Source organism: Gracilinanus agilis, chromosome 1 (genome assembly GCF_016433145.1).
Source record: "Gracilinanus agilis isolate LMUSP501 chromosome 1, AgileGrace, whole genome shotgun sequence".
NCBI classification, from domain to species: domain Eukaryota; kingdom Metazoa; phylum Chordata; class Mammalia; order Didelphimorphia; family Didelphidae; genus Gracilinanus; species Gracilinanus agilis.
Window position 1 is genome coordinate 499511690 of NC_058130.1, and position 17780 is coordinate 499529469.

Below are 17780 nucleotides of genomic sequence, written 5' to 3' on the forward strand. Positions count from 1 at the left end.
TATTTCTGACTCTAAGGCCCAGTGTTCCATCCATTCTGCTACCTACCTATCCCTTAACATATTTCTTTGTTATTTTATATTTTAAAAAAACAAAAAGTTCAAATCCTTCCCTTTTTGATATACATACAAATATATACATATATACACACATATATACCACAGTGATTGCATACAGATGTATAATAATATATACATTTATACACATATCGGTATAAATGTATATGTAATCTTAGTGGTATGAGCACTAAACTTCATAGAAGATTTAGGTTCCAATTTCACATCCAACACTTATTAGATGAGTGGCTCTAGGCAAACTATTTAATCATTCTGAAACTCAGTGTTCTCATGTGTAAAATGAGGATAATAATCCTTGCTCAATATACTTCAAAAGGCTATTGAGAAGAATGTGTTTAATTTTTTTTTTTATTTTTTTGAGACTATCTCACCCAAAGTAGACATTCAATGATCATTCTTCCCACTGTTCCCATTACAATCCAAGACCCATTACTGATCAACACAGAAATTTTGGCCTTCTCCAGCTTCTCCCTAATTCATTTTTCCTTTCCTTAAACAATCTTGACGTCACCCTATTTGCACCACACTTAGTGTGGACACCTGATCATCTTTAGCCCTAACATGGCTCAGAATGCCCAAACTCATGTGACTCATCGGTCTAAGCCTACTACCATATCTAGTAGCAAGGATTAAAGGTTTGCTTCACCCTGCCTATTGCAACATATTTTATAAAACTCCATACAAATGACTTTTAAATTGTTATTTAAGATTTTTATTGCACAAAATCCAGCACCAAAGCAATATTAGTGCTGATGTACACACATCATGAGGGGTGATGGGTTACTTAGGCAGAGAAAAATCATCATATTTTGCTTCCATTTTGTCCTCACTCAAATATAATCTGAAGACAAATGGTTGTCCTCTTTTTAGGAGCCAAGAATTCTGATCATGAGATCATACATAGAGTTTTTAAAATATGAATCATTCTTAACTTAGGAGCATCCTACCTGACTTTTATTAGCTGGATGGCTTTGACAAGAATTGTTATTGTTGTTGCCAACAACTATGCCACTAGCTGTTATTCTACCTTTTATTAGAGAAAGGTTTTCTATTCAAAACATTATCATACGTAGTGAGCTGGGATGGCCAGTAGGTGTCCTTGAAGAGATAAAGTTCAAAAGCTGTTAGCACATATAAGTGACCAGCAGAGACTGTGTGCTACTATGATGCCATCTGCTGATAATCAACAGAGCAGCACCCACCAAGAACTACATGCCCACCCATCATGAGATTAGTGTGGTGGTTCACCCTGCTCAGACTATATACCTTTCTATTGCCAGCAGGGACCACAAGATGAGCAAGACAATATACCCTGCAAAGAATAACATCCAGAGTACAGAAGACTATAGAAGGGTCTTGAGAACAGTGTAATGACATAATCAGCCAGTCCAGCAATAAATGTTTATTGAGCACCTACTATGTGCCAGGTACAGTGCTGTGCATTGTAGATCCCCAAAGAGGCAAACGATAATAGCAATAGTCCTACACTGTCAGAGGCATGAGTTGTCCCAATTTCTGCATATCCTATCCATGTGTGTACCCCTCCACACGTATGATATGGCTACAACTTGTGTACCCCCTCATACACAATGTCTATATGTAACCATTCTGTCTACTCATGGTGTGTATATTAGGGGCAAAGGGTGCTCAAGTTTCATAGGGAAAATGTTCTATAGCTACTATAGTGCCCAAGTGTACTTGAATTCTTCAAGAGAATAGTTTGAACTCTAAACAGATATCAAATAGTTTTTAACTGCAGGGTGAAATTTGGAGGGATCAGGAAATTTAACTGTTGGGGTATGAATGGGTAGGAAGAAGTGATGACAAAGGGGTTGTTTGTAGGTCAAAAAGCTGTAGCCATGAAAGTCTCTGTGAAGGAAGCTGAATATGGGATGTCAAGTCCCAACCTTTCCCAGAATACATCTCAAGACAAGGAATAATTAAGGGTCATCTCTTTAAGACTGTCAAAAATCTATTTGTAGGTTCTCCATATTGCCCTCCACTTCCCTGTATACCTCCTTGGTGGAATGTTACATACAGATTGATGGACTTCCTGTCTATGTTTTAATCTTCATCTTTTTATTTTATGTTCCCTCTACCTTCACATAAAACCATATGTTTGAATCAAAATGGTAAGGGTAGCCTGTTTGTAAGTACAGTATTGAAGAAGGAGCACTGAGGGAAAACAGAGTTTCTTATGGGGATTTTTCAGAGGATACTACAGATCAAAAAAAGTTTCATTATTTTTCATACTGTTTTACTAAATGCCTTTGCTTTGAACTAATTTTGTCCTCTGTCTGCCTGGAGAAACAAAAGTAAGGGCTCAAGAGAAATGGTTTTGAGTGGATATGGATACCTAATGAATCTTGAACCTGAAATAGTTGTTCCAGGGAACCCACATATGAGAAAGAGTATCCTAGGTGTTTCATTCTAATAACAATAACAATAATTATTTGATTATATTAAATAGAGTAGTCTTCTAATCATTTTGGAACTAATAAAACAGTTTGGGTTGCCATAAGATAAGGGGTTTGATTATCAGTCTTTCATTATTTCCTTCACGTGTTTCTCTGAACATATTCTCTCCAATTTATTAACTTTTCTTTTTCACTAGATTTTCTCACCCAAGCATCTAGGACAAAAGGGGAAAGTATTTAATTGTTAGGAGTCAATGACAGCCAATTAACTCAAATTGATGACTAGAGTTTCTGCTTCCTCTGCATCAAAAATGCAATGCAAAAAAATGCAATGCAAGATTTTCTTTCTGTAAATGCTTGTCCTTGATAGTTAACATCCTCAGGCACACCAGAGCACCTTATTACTGCCACTGAACTCAAAGGATTTCTTGTCTTATTTCTTGACTCCTTTTGCCATATTGTGATTGATACACCTAGATTTGCCAGACTATTTATCCAAAAGGAAAAACAAAACAAGTTAATATTAATTTTCTTTCCTTTTTTCATTATATTGCCTTTAATCATTATTTTATATCAAAACTTAAAAAAATCTAAACATCAATTGTCATAATCAATACAGAGCCAAAAAAATTCATATTATTTTCTCTTATGTACTTAAAATAATATTCTGGGCTAAAGTCCTACATTTGAAATTAAAACATATTAGCTATGTAATCCTGGAAAGTGACTAACCATTCAGTGATCAACTCAACTCTCTGGCACTATAATGGGCATAGAAGTTTCTCAGTTGCTCTGACAGAGAAAGTTTCCTTTTTTAAGTAAAGTCACAAGTTCTCTTCTTCCTACTCTTTCTCATCACTCTATTTCTTCTTCCTATTCACTGTAAACAAAGAAGTTAAGGTTGGTTCTAGTGTTACCATCATCTTCCACTTTGACTGGTCTTTTAAATAAGCATATATCATCTGTGATCACGTTTATTTTTATTCAAGTTGTATGCCTAAATTCTGAGTCATTGCATGGTAAACAGAAAAATTTTTATTAACTTTATGCATATATTACACTACTGTTATAGAATAGACAAAAAATATTTGTAATTCATTACTTTAAGCTCTTAACTAGAGCTTAAAGTAATGGATCTAAACTAGATCCAATCTTAAGAGATGATTGCAAAAACTTGTTTTTTAAACTTTTACACCCTTACTCATTTACACTGAGACTTTTTCACAATTTTTTTGTTTAGGTTCAGCTAAATGTGGTTAATATGAGAAGAGGTCCTCACCTCTTATAAAGATGTTTAAGGTAATAAATGCATGTGAGATATAGGATCCTTTTCTCCCAGAGAAGGTTCACAAGAAACCCATAAATTCATACAGAAAATATATAAAGCACTCACTCACAGTAGCCAACAAACTCCCCTAAGAAAGGAACTTGAGTTTCCTGCAGGACAATAATCTAACATGTCAGATGAATACCATTTCTCCACAATGTATTACAAAGTCCCTCCCAGTCTCAATATTGCCTTATTTCCTTCAGAGGAGAAACACAATTAGGAGCTTCTGAACAGGCATCTCTGTTGCCATTAGACATGCACTGTCTGCTCATTCAAAGTAATAGCAGGGAGCAAAGTATAACTTCTGCTTTTACTTTTAAGCCTTAGTTGTATAAGCTACTTTTTTGTTGTTATTATTAGACAATTTATTATATACACAAACAGTTTTTGTACACAATAACTAAATAGATTTGAACGAATTTTTTCTTTATTTTTCTTTTTTTATTTAGAATAGTTTTCCATGATTCCATGATTCATGATTACACACACACACACACACACACACACACACACACATACACACACACACACTCTTTCCTCCCACATCCTTTTAAATAATTCATGATTTTTCCCACCCCCTCTTCCCTACCCCACTCCCAGAGCTGATAAGCAATTCCACTGGATTATACATGTATCATTGTCCAAAACCTATTTCCATGTTATTCATATTTGCAGTATAGTGGTCTTTTAACATAAAAACCCTAATCATATCCATGTTGAACTACATGATCAATCATATGTTTTTCTTCTGTGTTTCTGCTCCCACATTCTTTCTCTGGATGTGGATAGAGTTCTTTCTCAATTTCCTCTGGATTGTCCTGAATCATTGTATTGCTGCTAGTAGAAAGGTCTATTACCTTTGATTGTGCCACAATGTGCCAGTCTCTGTGTATGAGGTTCTCCTGGTTCTGCTCCTTTCACTCTGCATCAATTCCTGGAGGTCTTCCCAGTTCACATGGAATTGCTCCAGTTCATCATTCCTTTTAGCACAGTAGTATTTTAGCACCATCAGATGCAATTTGTTCAGCCATACCCCAATCGAAGGATATTCTCTTGTTTTCCAATTTTTTGCCACTACAAAGAGTGTGGCCATAAATATTTTCATACTAGTCTTTTTCCCTGTGATCACTTTGGGGAAAAACCCCAGCAGTGGTATGGCTAGAACAAAGGGCAGGAAGTATTTTTGTGCCCTTTGGGCATAGTTCCAAATTGCTATCCAAAATGGTTGGATCAATTCACAACTCCACCAGCAGGGTATTAATGTCCTCGCTTTGCCACATCCCCTTCAACATTTATCATTTTCCTTTGCTTCCATTTTGGCCCGTCTACTAGGTGTAAAGTGTACCTCAAAGTTATTTTAATTTGCATTTCTCTAATCAGAGGAATTTAAAACACTTTTTCAAGTTCTTATTGATAGTTTTGATTTCATTGTGTGAAAACTGCCTATGGAATGATTTTTTTATTCTTCATTACTCATTGATGAGATTTGATTGAGTTATTCAGCGTCTGTCTCATAATCTAAAAATCACAAAGGCCCAGGAAGATTGAGTAAGATTTCCAAGTATGCTGGTGGCAGTAAAAGGAGGGGTTTGGCTTAGCAATTGTCCTCGAACTCCACATAATCTTTCAGAACTTTTGACTGATCGGGGCTGAGATCTGGTGATTGTTCAATTCCATTTCCTTAGTGGGTGAAAATCATCTTTCCCACTTAGTTCTTAAAGTTCCCAGGGCCACCTGTACATTTCCCCTATAAATAGACCACCTCACCAGGGGAAGCTTTCTAAGTGGGTACACTAACAACTCCCTACTTTCAAATCATGTGGACAAATTAACCTATTTCTTGAAGCAAATCAAGATTTCCCCTTCTCTCTCCAGAAGGCTTGATGCCTCAACTCTGATATTTGGCAGTTCTTTCAAAGCAACCTCAAAGGCGAATGCCATAGAAACCTCCCTTCTCTGCTAGATGGTGTGGTTGTAGGATCAGTCTACTTTTGAAATCAACCTTCTCTACAAAGTGGGTTGGGGTTCAGAAATATTGTGTATGTAACCCCATCTCAGGCTAGGTGAGCAAGCATAGGTCTGCTAAAGTATGTGATTCTGTAAAAAAAAAATTATAAGAGCCCATGTTTAGATACTAGTGTCATCTCTAGAGCTAGGAAAGTTCACTAAAAGAAAATGTTCTTTCAAATCAAGTGAGTTAGAAAGTTGTTAATAAGGCACATCATTTCTCTGTTCTCCTGACCTAAGACAGGCATTAACAGTTCTAGTAGGAGGAGATGATTTTCTTACACAGGTTTCCTAACCTCTCACAGGTACATAGATGTATTCTGTTGTATTTATCCCCTGAATAAGAAAAGGAGTGGGGAAAAAGCCATTGTCATTCTTCTTTAATGACTGTTACAGAGAGAGGTAACTTTTTTTTGACTGGAACCCATCATTCCAAGTCTCCTAAACAAGTAGATCATCTTGGTATCAGTTTTAGTCATTAAAAAACAATCAGGTTTTGCCTTTGTCATCTTTTTTTAAAAGGTGCCAATAGACACTTTAGGCAAAAGATAATACTACTTATGCTTCCCTTTTCTTTAGGGTCAGAAGCATATTCATGAAATTGACCAGAGGTCATTCTCCAACTCACTTTCTCTGCTCATATACTACAGCCCAGGGAATTTTGTTTAAATCATTCAAATAGAAGCCTTAATTTGCTATTATCAATAATGTATCCCAATTTGAGTATGTGTAACTGAGTATGAAAAACAGGTCTAATATGCAAAAAAAAAAACCATATACTTTATACACTAAGGGTTTAACCTTGATTTCCTAGGTCACCTAACTCACTCCAAAATCTACTCAATATCTCTTCAAATAACCCTTAATGTTTCTCTACCTTTAAGTTCTAAAGCAGTGATGGGGAACCTTTTAGAGATGGAGTGCCAGGCCCTACTCACCCCAGACCAAGTGCCATGTCCATGCCCTCCCCCAGACCATTCAGTGCTCCTCCCCTCACTGAGTGCCTAGTGAACTGCTTCCCCCCTTATTCCACTCAGGGGAGATAGGAAGCACTCCCATTGGACTCCTTGGCGGGGGGGGGGGGGGGCGGATGATGTAGTCAGGTTTGGTGTGAGGGAAATGTGAGGAGCACAAGTATTCTCCTCCCCTCTAATTATATGAGCTATGATCCCCTTAAATCTAGAGGAAAAAAGCAAAGAAGCCCCAGCTTACAGGAAAACCCCTTAGTTATAGGAAAATATAATTCTTAGGTTAAATGACATTCATCCCATCACATTCTAGCCTTCCTGAAGTGGATATCTTCTAAATTAACCTTTTTAGCACTTGGTCAAAGGTCAAAGTCCAGTTTTAATCTGAATGCAGGGCTGATTGGGAGATTGACAGGCAACTATTGTGTTTTCCAGAGCTTCAAGCCTACCTGTTCTCCTTCAGACAGGCACCCCTTTGAATGCAAATTGAACAGGCTGGGTTAACAAGAGGGTGAGGTGGAAGAAGAATGCAAATTGGAGTGACCAAAGGTTTCTTGTGAAAGAGATTGAGGAAGGGAGCTGAAGAGGCTATTAGCCTAGCCTTGGGTTCATAAAACTTATTCCTAAATCACTAAGCTACAATTTTGAACATTTAAAAAGTACAAACCCAAAAGACACATCTAAAAATCCCGAAAATATTTTGTATTGTAAAGACACTTGGTATTCTGATAGTAAAGACACAAGCTGTGTCTGTCTGGCTTAGGCCAAAGGTAATTAAGAGGCTATTGAATTCTGAATGGAGTGAGATAATTTTGTCCTCTAAGGGATGTTGTATTAAAGAGACCTGCTTACTAACTCTTACTGGGGAGAGGGGAGTAGTCCAGCTCTGCCTCCCTCTGCCTTTCTAGTCAGGAATTCTGGTTAACTCAGTGCTGGGTCCGTGAGGCACTGGATCCTTGGCATGTGTGCCTGCAAAGAGGTCTATGCATGTCATCTCTGGCACACATGCCATAGGTTCACCATCACAGTTCTAGAGCTTCCCTGCAAGTAATAAGGACAGATTGCTTTTATTTTCCTACTTTAAATCATTTCATTCTAACAGCTCCATCCATTTCTTTTTATGCTTAAGTCTTATACTCTCAGCAAAGTATTTCTTTTTTTAATTTTTATTATCTCAAAATATTTTACACATATAATTTTACCTATTATAAGCAAAACAATTCCTCACAATATTCTTGATGAAATTTCATTTTAGATGATACAAAATGAGGAAGTAGGAAAATCTTACTCAAAATTAAGTATGCAAAAAGGAATTTCTCTGAATAAACTATATAAAAAACAATATACCATCTGTGGCACTGTCACTACATGAGTCTTTTTGATTGTGTAGTTTGAGTGTTGCTTTCTTAAGACTATAGAAAGATAGTGTGTCGGTATATTAATTATCCAGAAAGAAAGTTTTGTGTACAGATAGCCCTTGACTTGAGATACCAATCCAGGCCTTGTAATTTCCTCTCTGATATATGTCTGAGAGATTGTTCTTTCCTAAAAGTTTCCATTTATCCTGCTGCTTCAAGCTAACCTTCTCCCCAACCTCTAAGCCCATAGGAAGCAGCATTAAGACAGATCTGGCTCTCTCCTTCCTTATTGGTCAGATTCCAATTGAATCTAGGGAATGAAATGGAATATTATTTGAACTATTAAATGACACACTTTTTGTTCCATAATTAGATGATATCCATTATCCCATAAAAGGTTCCCTACAAGTCATTTCCTACTTCCTTTGTAAATTCAGACAGCCTACTATGATCACATAATTTATTATTTATAAAATGAAAAGTTAATTAGACCAAGCACTTTTTCTTATAGGCTTTAAAAACAATGAGATCTTATTAAATTATTTTAATTAACTTAATATAAGTGATATTGTAAAATTATATTTTTTAAAGGCTCAGTGAAGTCGAGTGGTCCGTTGGCCACTCTGGCTGCTCCTGTATCAGAAGTCTGAAGAGCAGTCATAAGAAGAGAGCAAGTTAAAAAAAAATGAACAATGTATAGATATCACATGACTTCAGATGATGACAATGGGGAAGGGGACAAGAGATGGTACAACCACTTGATCCAACCAGGAACATCAGAAATAAATCTCCCAATTTCTCTGTGAATCATCTCCTTGGGCCCATACGAAACCAAATCAATAAGAAACAATACCCTACATGAATAGAGGATAACATTACATGAATTTTACTTTTGGGTGTATTCAGTACATACTTCTATTCATCATTCTGAGGTATTATTATCTCCTTTAGAATACATGCTTCAGAAAGGACTTGGTGGTTGTATCCCTATAGTTTACAGACTGAAAAGCGGTAGACTTAAAAACATTCTTTTTAGCCTGACTGGCAAGGGCATATGATATAATGAAAACAGAACTAGACTAGCATGCCTTTGTTCAAATTGCAATTTTGGTAATCCTACTTGTACTGCATTAACCACATCTCTTGGGCTTTCTGAGGCTGACTTTCTACTTGTGAGCAGGACTACAATCTGAATTGCGTGTATCACAGGATTACTCTGTGATGATCAAGTAAATAATCTCCATAAAGAACATTTTATATCATAAAGTACTACATAAACTTCAATTGTTATTTCGTGTCCACTTTCCTCACATTTTCAAAAGTTGGATATTGTCCTGTATTTTGTGCTTTAGTGAACTTTTCTTTCTCAGTTACCAAGCCTGACATAATTATACTACACAAGAACTATTATTTCCATCAATCTTTTTTTTTTCTCTCTAATATTTCTCAATCTAAAGATAGCCTAGAAAGATATGAATAGTTATGTTTGTGTTGTGACTAACCATTTCAAACTGCAAAATCCTAAAAGGCAAGAGATTGGTTAATTTGTTTTGTTGGATATCAATTTAATTATCATTATTCTATTTTTTTGCCATGAGTCACATTCAAAGGCTTTTCCATTTAACATAGGTTAGTTAATGAGAATAGTAAATACATTTTATGGAGGACTAATTATCAAGCTCGAATACAAGAAAGAAGGCAAGATAATGCTGAAACAAGTTATAACCACATATACAAGGATTATTAAAAAGAATTTGGTTTGAATAATCTGAAAAATGAAAAAACTTATGAGGATGAAGGACAGCTATCTAAAAGTATTTTAAAAAGTCTAAGGGGAAAGAAAATTAGACTTGTTTTGCATAATTTGAAAGCACGAGAACTAGGACAAATTAAGAGAAGTAAGTTGCAAAGAGGATTTTTATTCAATTTAATTAAATCAGATGTTTCATGAGACAGTGAGCTCTTTATAACTGGAAGTGTCCAATTCATGGTCAAACACTTGTCAGTTATATTGCAAAAGAGAAGGCTATTTGTGTGTGACTTCTGATGTCACTTACACTGCTCAACTATGGAATTATCATGATACTGATTAATTTGATATATCAAGAATCTAAAAGAAAAGTTATTGTTTTCCTCATCCTAAGGTACATTAACTGGAGATACTCTCCTAAACCATCTAAGAGGTTGAGGATTTGGGTCTTTACATTTGGCATGAAGAAATGTAGAGTGGAAGTTTAAAAAATTCTCTTTACAATCCAATGTGGCAAAAAAAAAAACCAAAAAAAAAAACCTCTTAGCTTAGAAGTTAGCAATGCTATTCTAATAAAATCCCTTTGAACTATTGAGCAAATAATTTAATTTCTAAGTTTTCATAGAGAAAGTGTAATAATAAAGCAGCTAGTCCTAGATGTTTGTTAGAAGGGAGATAGAGAAAGTCTGTATGGTGAGTCTCTCTTCCAGCTCTCTTCTGGAGCCAAATATATACTGGAAGACTTTAAGGGAGTTTCACCCCAAAACTGGGTGACCTGGATAGTTGTGCCACACCACAGGAGTTGGGGCAAGGCTTCCCTATAAGACGAGGTATGTGGTACCCCAATCTGATTCTGAATAAGGATGGGGTTCATACAAACCACCCGTCACCATCTGTTAATTTCACAGCGGGTGATCTGGCTTCAAGATGGAGGCAGCCAGACCAAGCTGTAGTTCCCCTCTCCCTTGTTGTCTCTCAGGCACTCTGGAATGCTATCTGACTGATGAATGGTTTTTATTATTCGTAATTCAGAGATTGAGGAAAGGGGTGAAGGGCAGAAGGATTTTAGGGTGCCCTCTTCTCTATTTCTTTGGGGTCTGTCACTTAGGAGGGAACTTTTGGGGTTTCCATTCCTAAGCTTATTCCCCCACCCATTCTCCTTCTGTTTCTATTTTTAGTTTCCTCTTTCTATCCTTTTCTATAATTGTAAGTTTTGACTGAAAGGGGGTCTCTCAGCAAAGTCGGGTAATGGGAGGAGACTAAGAGATTGTTCCCAAAATGGAGTCCAAAAACTTAGCTGACATTATGATTGAAATCTTAATGGGTGAGATGAGATGGAATGGCTTTGGTCAGGGAATCAGGGTTTCAATTTCCAAAGAAAGATCCTCAGGAAGCCCTCAGGACTGGATTTGAGCTGGGTTGTCCTCCTCTGCCCTCTTTTTCAGTGCTCTGCCCAAAGACCTCTCCTCTCTACTCTTCCTCTGAGAAAATCCCAGAATTCTCTCTGGTCTCAACTGTCCACAACTGCCTTCTCTGGCTCTTTTGGTTCCATTCCCCTTGCACAAATCCCATCCTTACAGTATCTTGGTTTTTTTAAAAAGTCCCATTTAATGCATGCATCACTATTTCCTATTCCTATCTTATGTTCCCTCTCCCTCCAAAATAATAAATCCTTATCTCGTCTTATCACTATACTAATTATCTTATCTATTCCTATTTTAAGAAGGGTTTTGGAGAGGTGGGTAGGGGGATGATGGTTGCAAATTATATAACAATATTTACATGGTGTAAAACAATTTTGTAACAAGAAAAGTTTTCCATTAAACACAAAGCCTAAGTTTACAGTGTAACAATTTTCTTATCCTTAAACTCTTCTAAGTTATTATTTAGCCCATCTATGATTTTAACAGAATTTTAACTTGTTTCTACTTTTAATATGTCTATCAAGTAATGCAATACAACTATCTTATTATTCCTAGCTGTTATCAAGTTATGTTTAAACTACCCATGTTTTAATGCAATGTTAGTTTTTATATTGAGAATCTATTTTAGTATGTTAGTATTCTTAGCTATCTATCCAACATCACTTATATATTTTATTCTTATGCTTTCCCTGCACTAGCTCGCTAAACATTTTTGAACTTCCCTAGCCCTTTCTGCACTTTCCCTATGTCTAATGTCCAAATTATCTGCTAAATAGTTAGTATGCTACAGTATCTACATGGTTATGGACTATTATTTAAAATTCTACTCTACTTTTCCAACCTATGTTACAGGTATGTATAAAATTTATATTATTTACACTATTATACAATTGTACAAGCATTAGTACTGCATATTGATGTTAATCAGATGAGAAAATCACTTGATCTTCTCATGTGTTTAAAATCTTATGGAAATTGCAACTATTTACATTATAGACATATATACATTTTGTATATTCACAATCAACTGACACTTGCTTATTTACATGAGGTCTTGACTAGATATCAGTTTTGTGTTGTGTTTTGTGGTCTCTTTTTATACTCTACATGAAAAATACCCTTGTTTTCAAAGTTATCAATTTTCTTCAAGTTGTCTTTAGATTTCTCTTGTATCTTGATGCTATGTACTGTGGTTGCATTTTCCTTAAAGTGTGAGCTAACTGATGTTTTTGTGCTATCCTTGCACCATAGTCTTACATAAACCATTTCCTTTTGTCCTCTTCTTTGTGCAACTGTCCATTTTTGCAAAATTCAAAAGTTTTTTCACAATGTCTTTTCAAGTACTCTTTTTTTGCATTTTTCTTCTTGGTGATTTTCCCAATTTCCTTTTCTTCTCTTTTTTTTTAAACATTTATTATTATTTATTTTTTAGAAAAGTTAACATGGTTACATAATTCATGCTCTTACTTTCCCCTTCATGCCCCGAGCTCCAACCCCCCCATGGCTGATGCCTATTTCCACTGCTTTTAACAAGTGTCATTGATCAAAACCTATTTCCAAAATGTTGATAGTTGCATTGGTGTGGTAGTTTCAAGTCTACATCCACAATCATGTCCGCCTCAACCCCATGTGTTCAAGCAGTTGTTTTTCTTCTGTTTCGACTCCTGCAGTTCTTCCTCTGAATGTGGGTAACGTTATTTTCCATAAGTCCCTCAGAATTGTCCTGGACCATTGCATTGCTACTAGTGCAGAAGTTCATTACATTCTATTTTACCACAGTGTATTGGTCTCTGTGTACAGTGTTCTTCTGGCTCTGCTCCTTTCACTCTGCATCAGTTCCTGGAGGTCTTTCCAGTTCACATGGAATTCCTCCAGTTTATTATTCCTTTGAACACAATAGTATTCCATCACCAGCATATACCACAATTTGTTCAGCCATTTCCCAATTGAAGGACATACCCTCCTTTTCCAGTATTTTGCAACCACAAAAAGTGCAGCTATAAATATTTTCGTACAAGTTTTGATGACTGCTACTTTATAATACAGTTTAATATCTGGTACTGCTAGGCCCCCTTCCTTCACATTTTTTTAATATTTCCCTTGATATTTTTGATCTTTTGTTATTCCAGATGAACTTTGTTATACTTTTTCCTAATTCAGTAAAAAAGTTTTTCGGTAGTTTGATAGGTATGGTGCTAAATAGATAAATTAATTTGGGTAGCATGGTCATTTTTATTATGTTAGCTCATCCTACCCATGAGCAATCAATATTTTTCCAATTATTTAGATCTACTTTTAATTCTTTGGAAAATGTTTTGTAGTTGTTTTCATATAATTGCTGTGTTTGTTTTGGTAGATAGATTCCTAAGTATTTTATATTGTCTAGGGTGATTTTAAATGGTGTTTCACTTTCTACCTCTTGCTGCTCTAATGTGTTGGTTTTGGAGAATCATATTATTTAATTTCCAATTAGGTTTTGATTTGCCTGTTGAGGTGCCCTTACTAATTATTATTTTTATTGCATTATGAACTGAGAAGGTTACATTTATTATATCTACTCTTTTGCATTTTTTTGCAATGTTTCTATGCCCTATTACATGGTCAATCTTTGTGAATGTATCATGTGCAGCTGAAAAGAAGGTGTATTCCTTTTTGTTCCTATTTATTTTTCTCCACTTATCTATTATATCTAATTTTTCTAGAACTTCATTCATCTCTCTTACCTCTTATTTATTTTTTGGTTTGATTTACCTAGATCTGAAAGAGGGATATTTAGATCTCCCACTACTATGGTTTTACTATCTATTTCCTTCTTGGGATCTGCCAGTTTCTCCTTACAAATCTGGTTGCTATGCCATTTGGTGCATACATATTGACCAATGTTATTTCTTCATTGTCTATACTGCATTTAATCAGGATGTAATTACCTTCCCTGTCTTTTTAATCATATCTATTTTACTTTGGCTTTGTCAGAAATCATAATTGCCACTCCTGCCTTCTTTTTCTCATTTGAGGCCCAAAGAATTTTGCTCAAGCCCTTTACCTTGAACCTGTGTATGTCCACCCGCCTCATATGTGTTTCTTGTAGACAACATATGGTAGGATTTTGGTTTCTAATCCACTCTGCTATTTGCTTCCTTTTTATGTGCGAGTTCATCCCATTCACATTCAGAGTTATAATTATCAGTTGTGTATTCCCCAACATTTTGGTATCCTCTCCTAGTTCTACCCCTTCTTCTTGCACTATTTGCTTTTAAACCAGTGGTTTGCTTTATGCCAGTAACCCTTGTCCCCTCCCTTGATTTATTTCCTCTTCTACCTCCTCCCTTATTTTTCCCCTCTTTTTATTTTTAAAGCCTAATGAATTCCCTCCCTCTTCTTCTTCCCTCCCTTTTATGACCTCCCCACTCTTCTGCTTCCCTTGGTTTATCCCTTCTGACTTTCTCAGTAGGGTTAGATAAAGTTTTATATCCCAATGGATAAAGCTACTGTTCCCTCTCAGAGTTAATTACACTGAGAGTAAGGTTTAAGTATTACCTCTTACTGCTCTCTTCCTCTCCTTCTTATAATAGTATTAATTCCTTCCCCTTCTCATGCCCTCTTTGTGTGTAATAGAATATCCTATTTTTCTTATTCATTCAAGTTTCTCTTGGTGTCCTCTACTATTGACCTCCCTCTTTCCAAAACCCATATCATCTTAGACCATTTAGTATTCCAACCTCTCCCTTTGAATAATTCTTCTAATGACTATAATAGTGAATACTATAATAGTGACAGTGTTCCTTACAGAGAATTATACATAACATTTCTCCACATAGGAATACCAATAATTAGATCATATTGAAGTCCTTAAAGAGGCAAATTTAAAAAATACGATTTTTCTTTCTTTTCCCCTCTGTTTCCTATTTACTTTTTCATGTTTCTCTTGATTTTTGTGGTTGGATATCGAACTTTCCATTTAGTCCTGGTCTTTTCTGTGCAAATACTTGGAAATCTTCTATATTGTTGAATGCCCAAACTTTCCCGTAGAAGTATATAGTCAGTTTTGATGGGTAGGCGATCCTTGGTTGTAGACCCAGTTCTCTTGCCTTTCTGAATATCATATTCCAAGCCTTGTGGTCTTTTAGTGTGGAGGCTGCCAGATCCTGTGTTATCCTGATTGTTGCTCTTGAATTTGGCTATTATATTCCTGGGGGTTGTCTTTTCAGAGTCTAGTGTAGAGGGTGATTTATGCATCTTTTCAATGTCTATATTGCCCTCTTGTTATAGAACTTCAGGGCAATTTGGCTGAATAATTTCTTTTAGTATGGAGTCCAAATTTCTATTAATTTCTGCTTTTTCAGGAAGACCAATGATTCTCAGATTGTCTCTTCTAGACCTGTTTTCTTGTTCTGTCACTTTCTCATTGAGATATTTCATGTTTCCTTCTATTTTATCAGTCTTTTGACTTTGATTTATTTGTTCTTGCTGTCTTGATAGATAATTAGCTTCTAATTACTCAATTCTAGCCTTTAAGGACTGGTTTTCCTTTTCAATCTGGTCACTTCTGGTGTTCAATTTGCTTATCAGTTCATTTGATTTCTGAGCCTCACTTTCCAATTGCAAGATTCTGCCTTTTAAACTATTATTTTCTTGCCAGATTTCTTCCATCTTTCTCATCATCTCAGATGTGAACTCTTCAATAGCTTGTGGCTAGTTTTCTTTATTTTGGGAAGGTTTGGATATGATTACCTGTTTGTTCTCCTCTGCTGTTTGCTCTGTTGTCTGGATTTTATCGGTGTAAAAGTTGTCGAATGTTACAGATTTCCTCTTGAAGATCTTTATCTTGTGGGTGTCTTGTCTCTGGGTTGCCATTGTTAGCCCTGAGCCCTCTCATCTTTATCCTCATACCCTGGGTCTGTCTGTACTCTTTAGGCTCCTGAGGTCTCAGGTCTAGTTGTTCTCAGGTCAAGCCTCCTGCTGGTCCCCTTGCTTGTTCCTCTGCCCAAGGCTCCTTTAACAGTCTCAGGGCGCTGGTTCCACAATTGTGCACCCCTCTGCACTGGGTCCCCACTCAAGGTCCTCGCCTGCTCTCATGATGCATCCTCGCCCACACTCATGCCTGTGCTCAGGGTCTGTGTTAAAAATCCATGCGTGTTCTTTAGCCTCTTGGGGTCTTAAGTCTTGCTGCTCTCAGGAACAGGCCTTCGTGACCCCAGGTAGCTGCCGAGGACTTAATGCATGCCCCAAACTTGTTCTAACTCTTGTGCGCTGGCTTTGGCACTATAGGTGGTGTGGGGTGGGGGGAAGGGTTTGCTCAGCTCACGTTTTAGTGAGAACTGTTTCACTGCTTTATAGCATGGAAATGCCCCGATTCCACATACCTCCAATGCTGAGCCCTGTTGTGGGGTCCCTTCACTCCTCTGGATTTGTTTTTTTGTCTTCTTGAGGAGTCCTATCTATTTCGGTTAGGAGAGGTTAAGCAGCTGCTTTTTACTCTGCCGCCATCTTAACCAGGAAGTCTCCTTTTCTTCTCTTGATTCTTTTCCCCTTCCCTGTTTCTCTGTCACATGTTGTCTGTTGTCATACATGTTGTTGGATGGGCTCTCTTGTACGGATGCAGGAACAGTGTGGATTGTGATGCTTTGTCACTGATGTCAATCAGTTGTTTGTGTGTGTATGTTATATGCATTTTCAGATGTTTTGCAATGATTTTGAATTTCAATTCTCAGTCCTCAGCACTTTCTGTAATTTGTTTATCTTGAACTGTTTCTAGGTGTTCTACATTTGTATGTTTCTTTTCAGGTTTCATGTGGAACCATGAATATATTCCTTTTACTTTTATACTTGTAGGGATAGTGAGCAAAATTTGATAGGGTCCTAACCATTTGGGGTCTGTTACTGATTTTCTTGTGAAGTTTCTTATGTACACTATGTATCCTGGTTTCCAATTATGGAAGTCGTAATCAAGGGGAACTCTCTTTTGAATCAAACTGAGTTCATGGAGTTCTGTGAGTCTTCGTTGCAGGGCTCTATATATTTATGGAGTTTATAATCTGTGGCCAATTTTGAGACATATGAGGTTTTATGAGCTCTCCCTTGCCAAACAGGTCAGCCATATAGCATTTCGATGGGGAAAGATGTAAGTTCCCTCTATTATTGCTTCTCAAATACCATAACACTATTGGTTGAACTAGCAATCCAATATTGCTTTGACTCGATTTATATATACTGTTTTCGTTGCTACAGTCTTCTCCACATTATGTTTGTAATCCTTCTGTATTTACACTTTTCTTTAGGTGTTCTGTACTTTTGATGGATTAGTCATCCAGTACATGTATGAAACAGAGCCACTCATGTCTTTCTTTAATACCTATGTCTGGTACCATGATCACTGGTACATTTGCTTCTTGATATATTCTTTTCATTTCCTCTTCGTCATCAGAACTCATGTCATCAGAGTCTATGTAAA

The 17780-nt window shown here is 36.5% G+C and overlaps 1 protein-coding gene across 1 annotated transcript in view; it reads right to left on the reverse strand.

Annotated features, from left to right (window-relative positions):
* Positions 1-16333: 16333 nt before the first annotated feature.
* PREX2 (phosphatidylinositol-3,4,5-trisphosphate dependent Rac exchange factor 2) overlaps positions 16334-17780 on the reverse strand; it is a 519198-nt gene continuing 517751 nt past the window's right edge. Inside the window, exons 41-42 of the mRNA XM_044682545.1 lie at positions 17682-17771; positions 16334-16443 (exon numbers count right to left, since the gene is read on the reverse strand). Coding sequence (XP_044538480.1) covers positions 16334-16443; positions 17682-17771 — 200 coding nt within the window. The remainder of the gene's footprint in view (positions 16444-17681; positions 17772-17780) is intronic.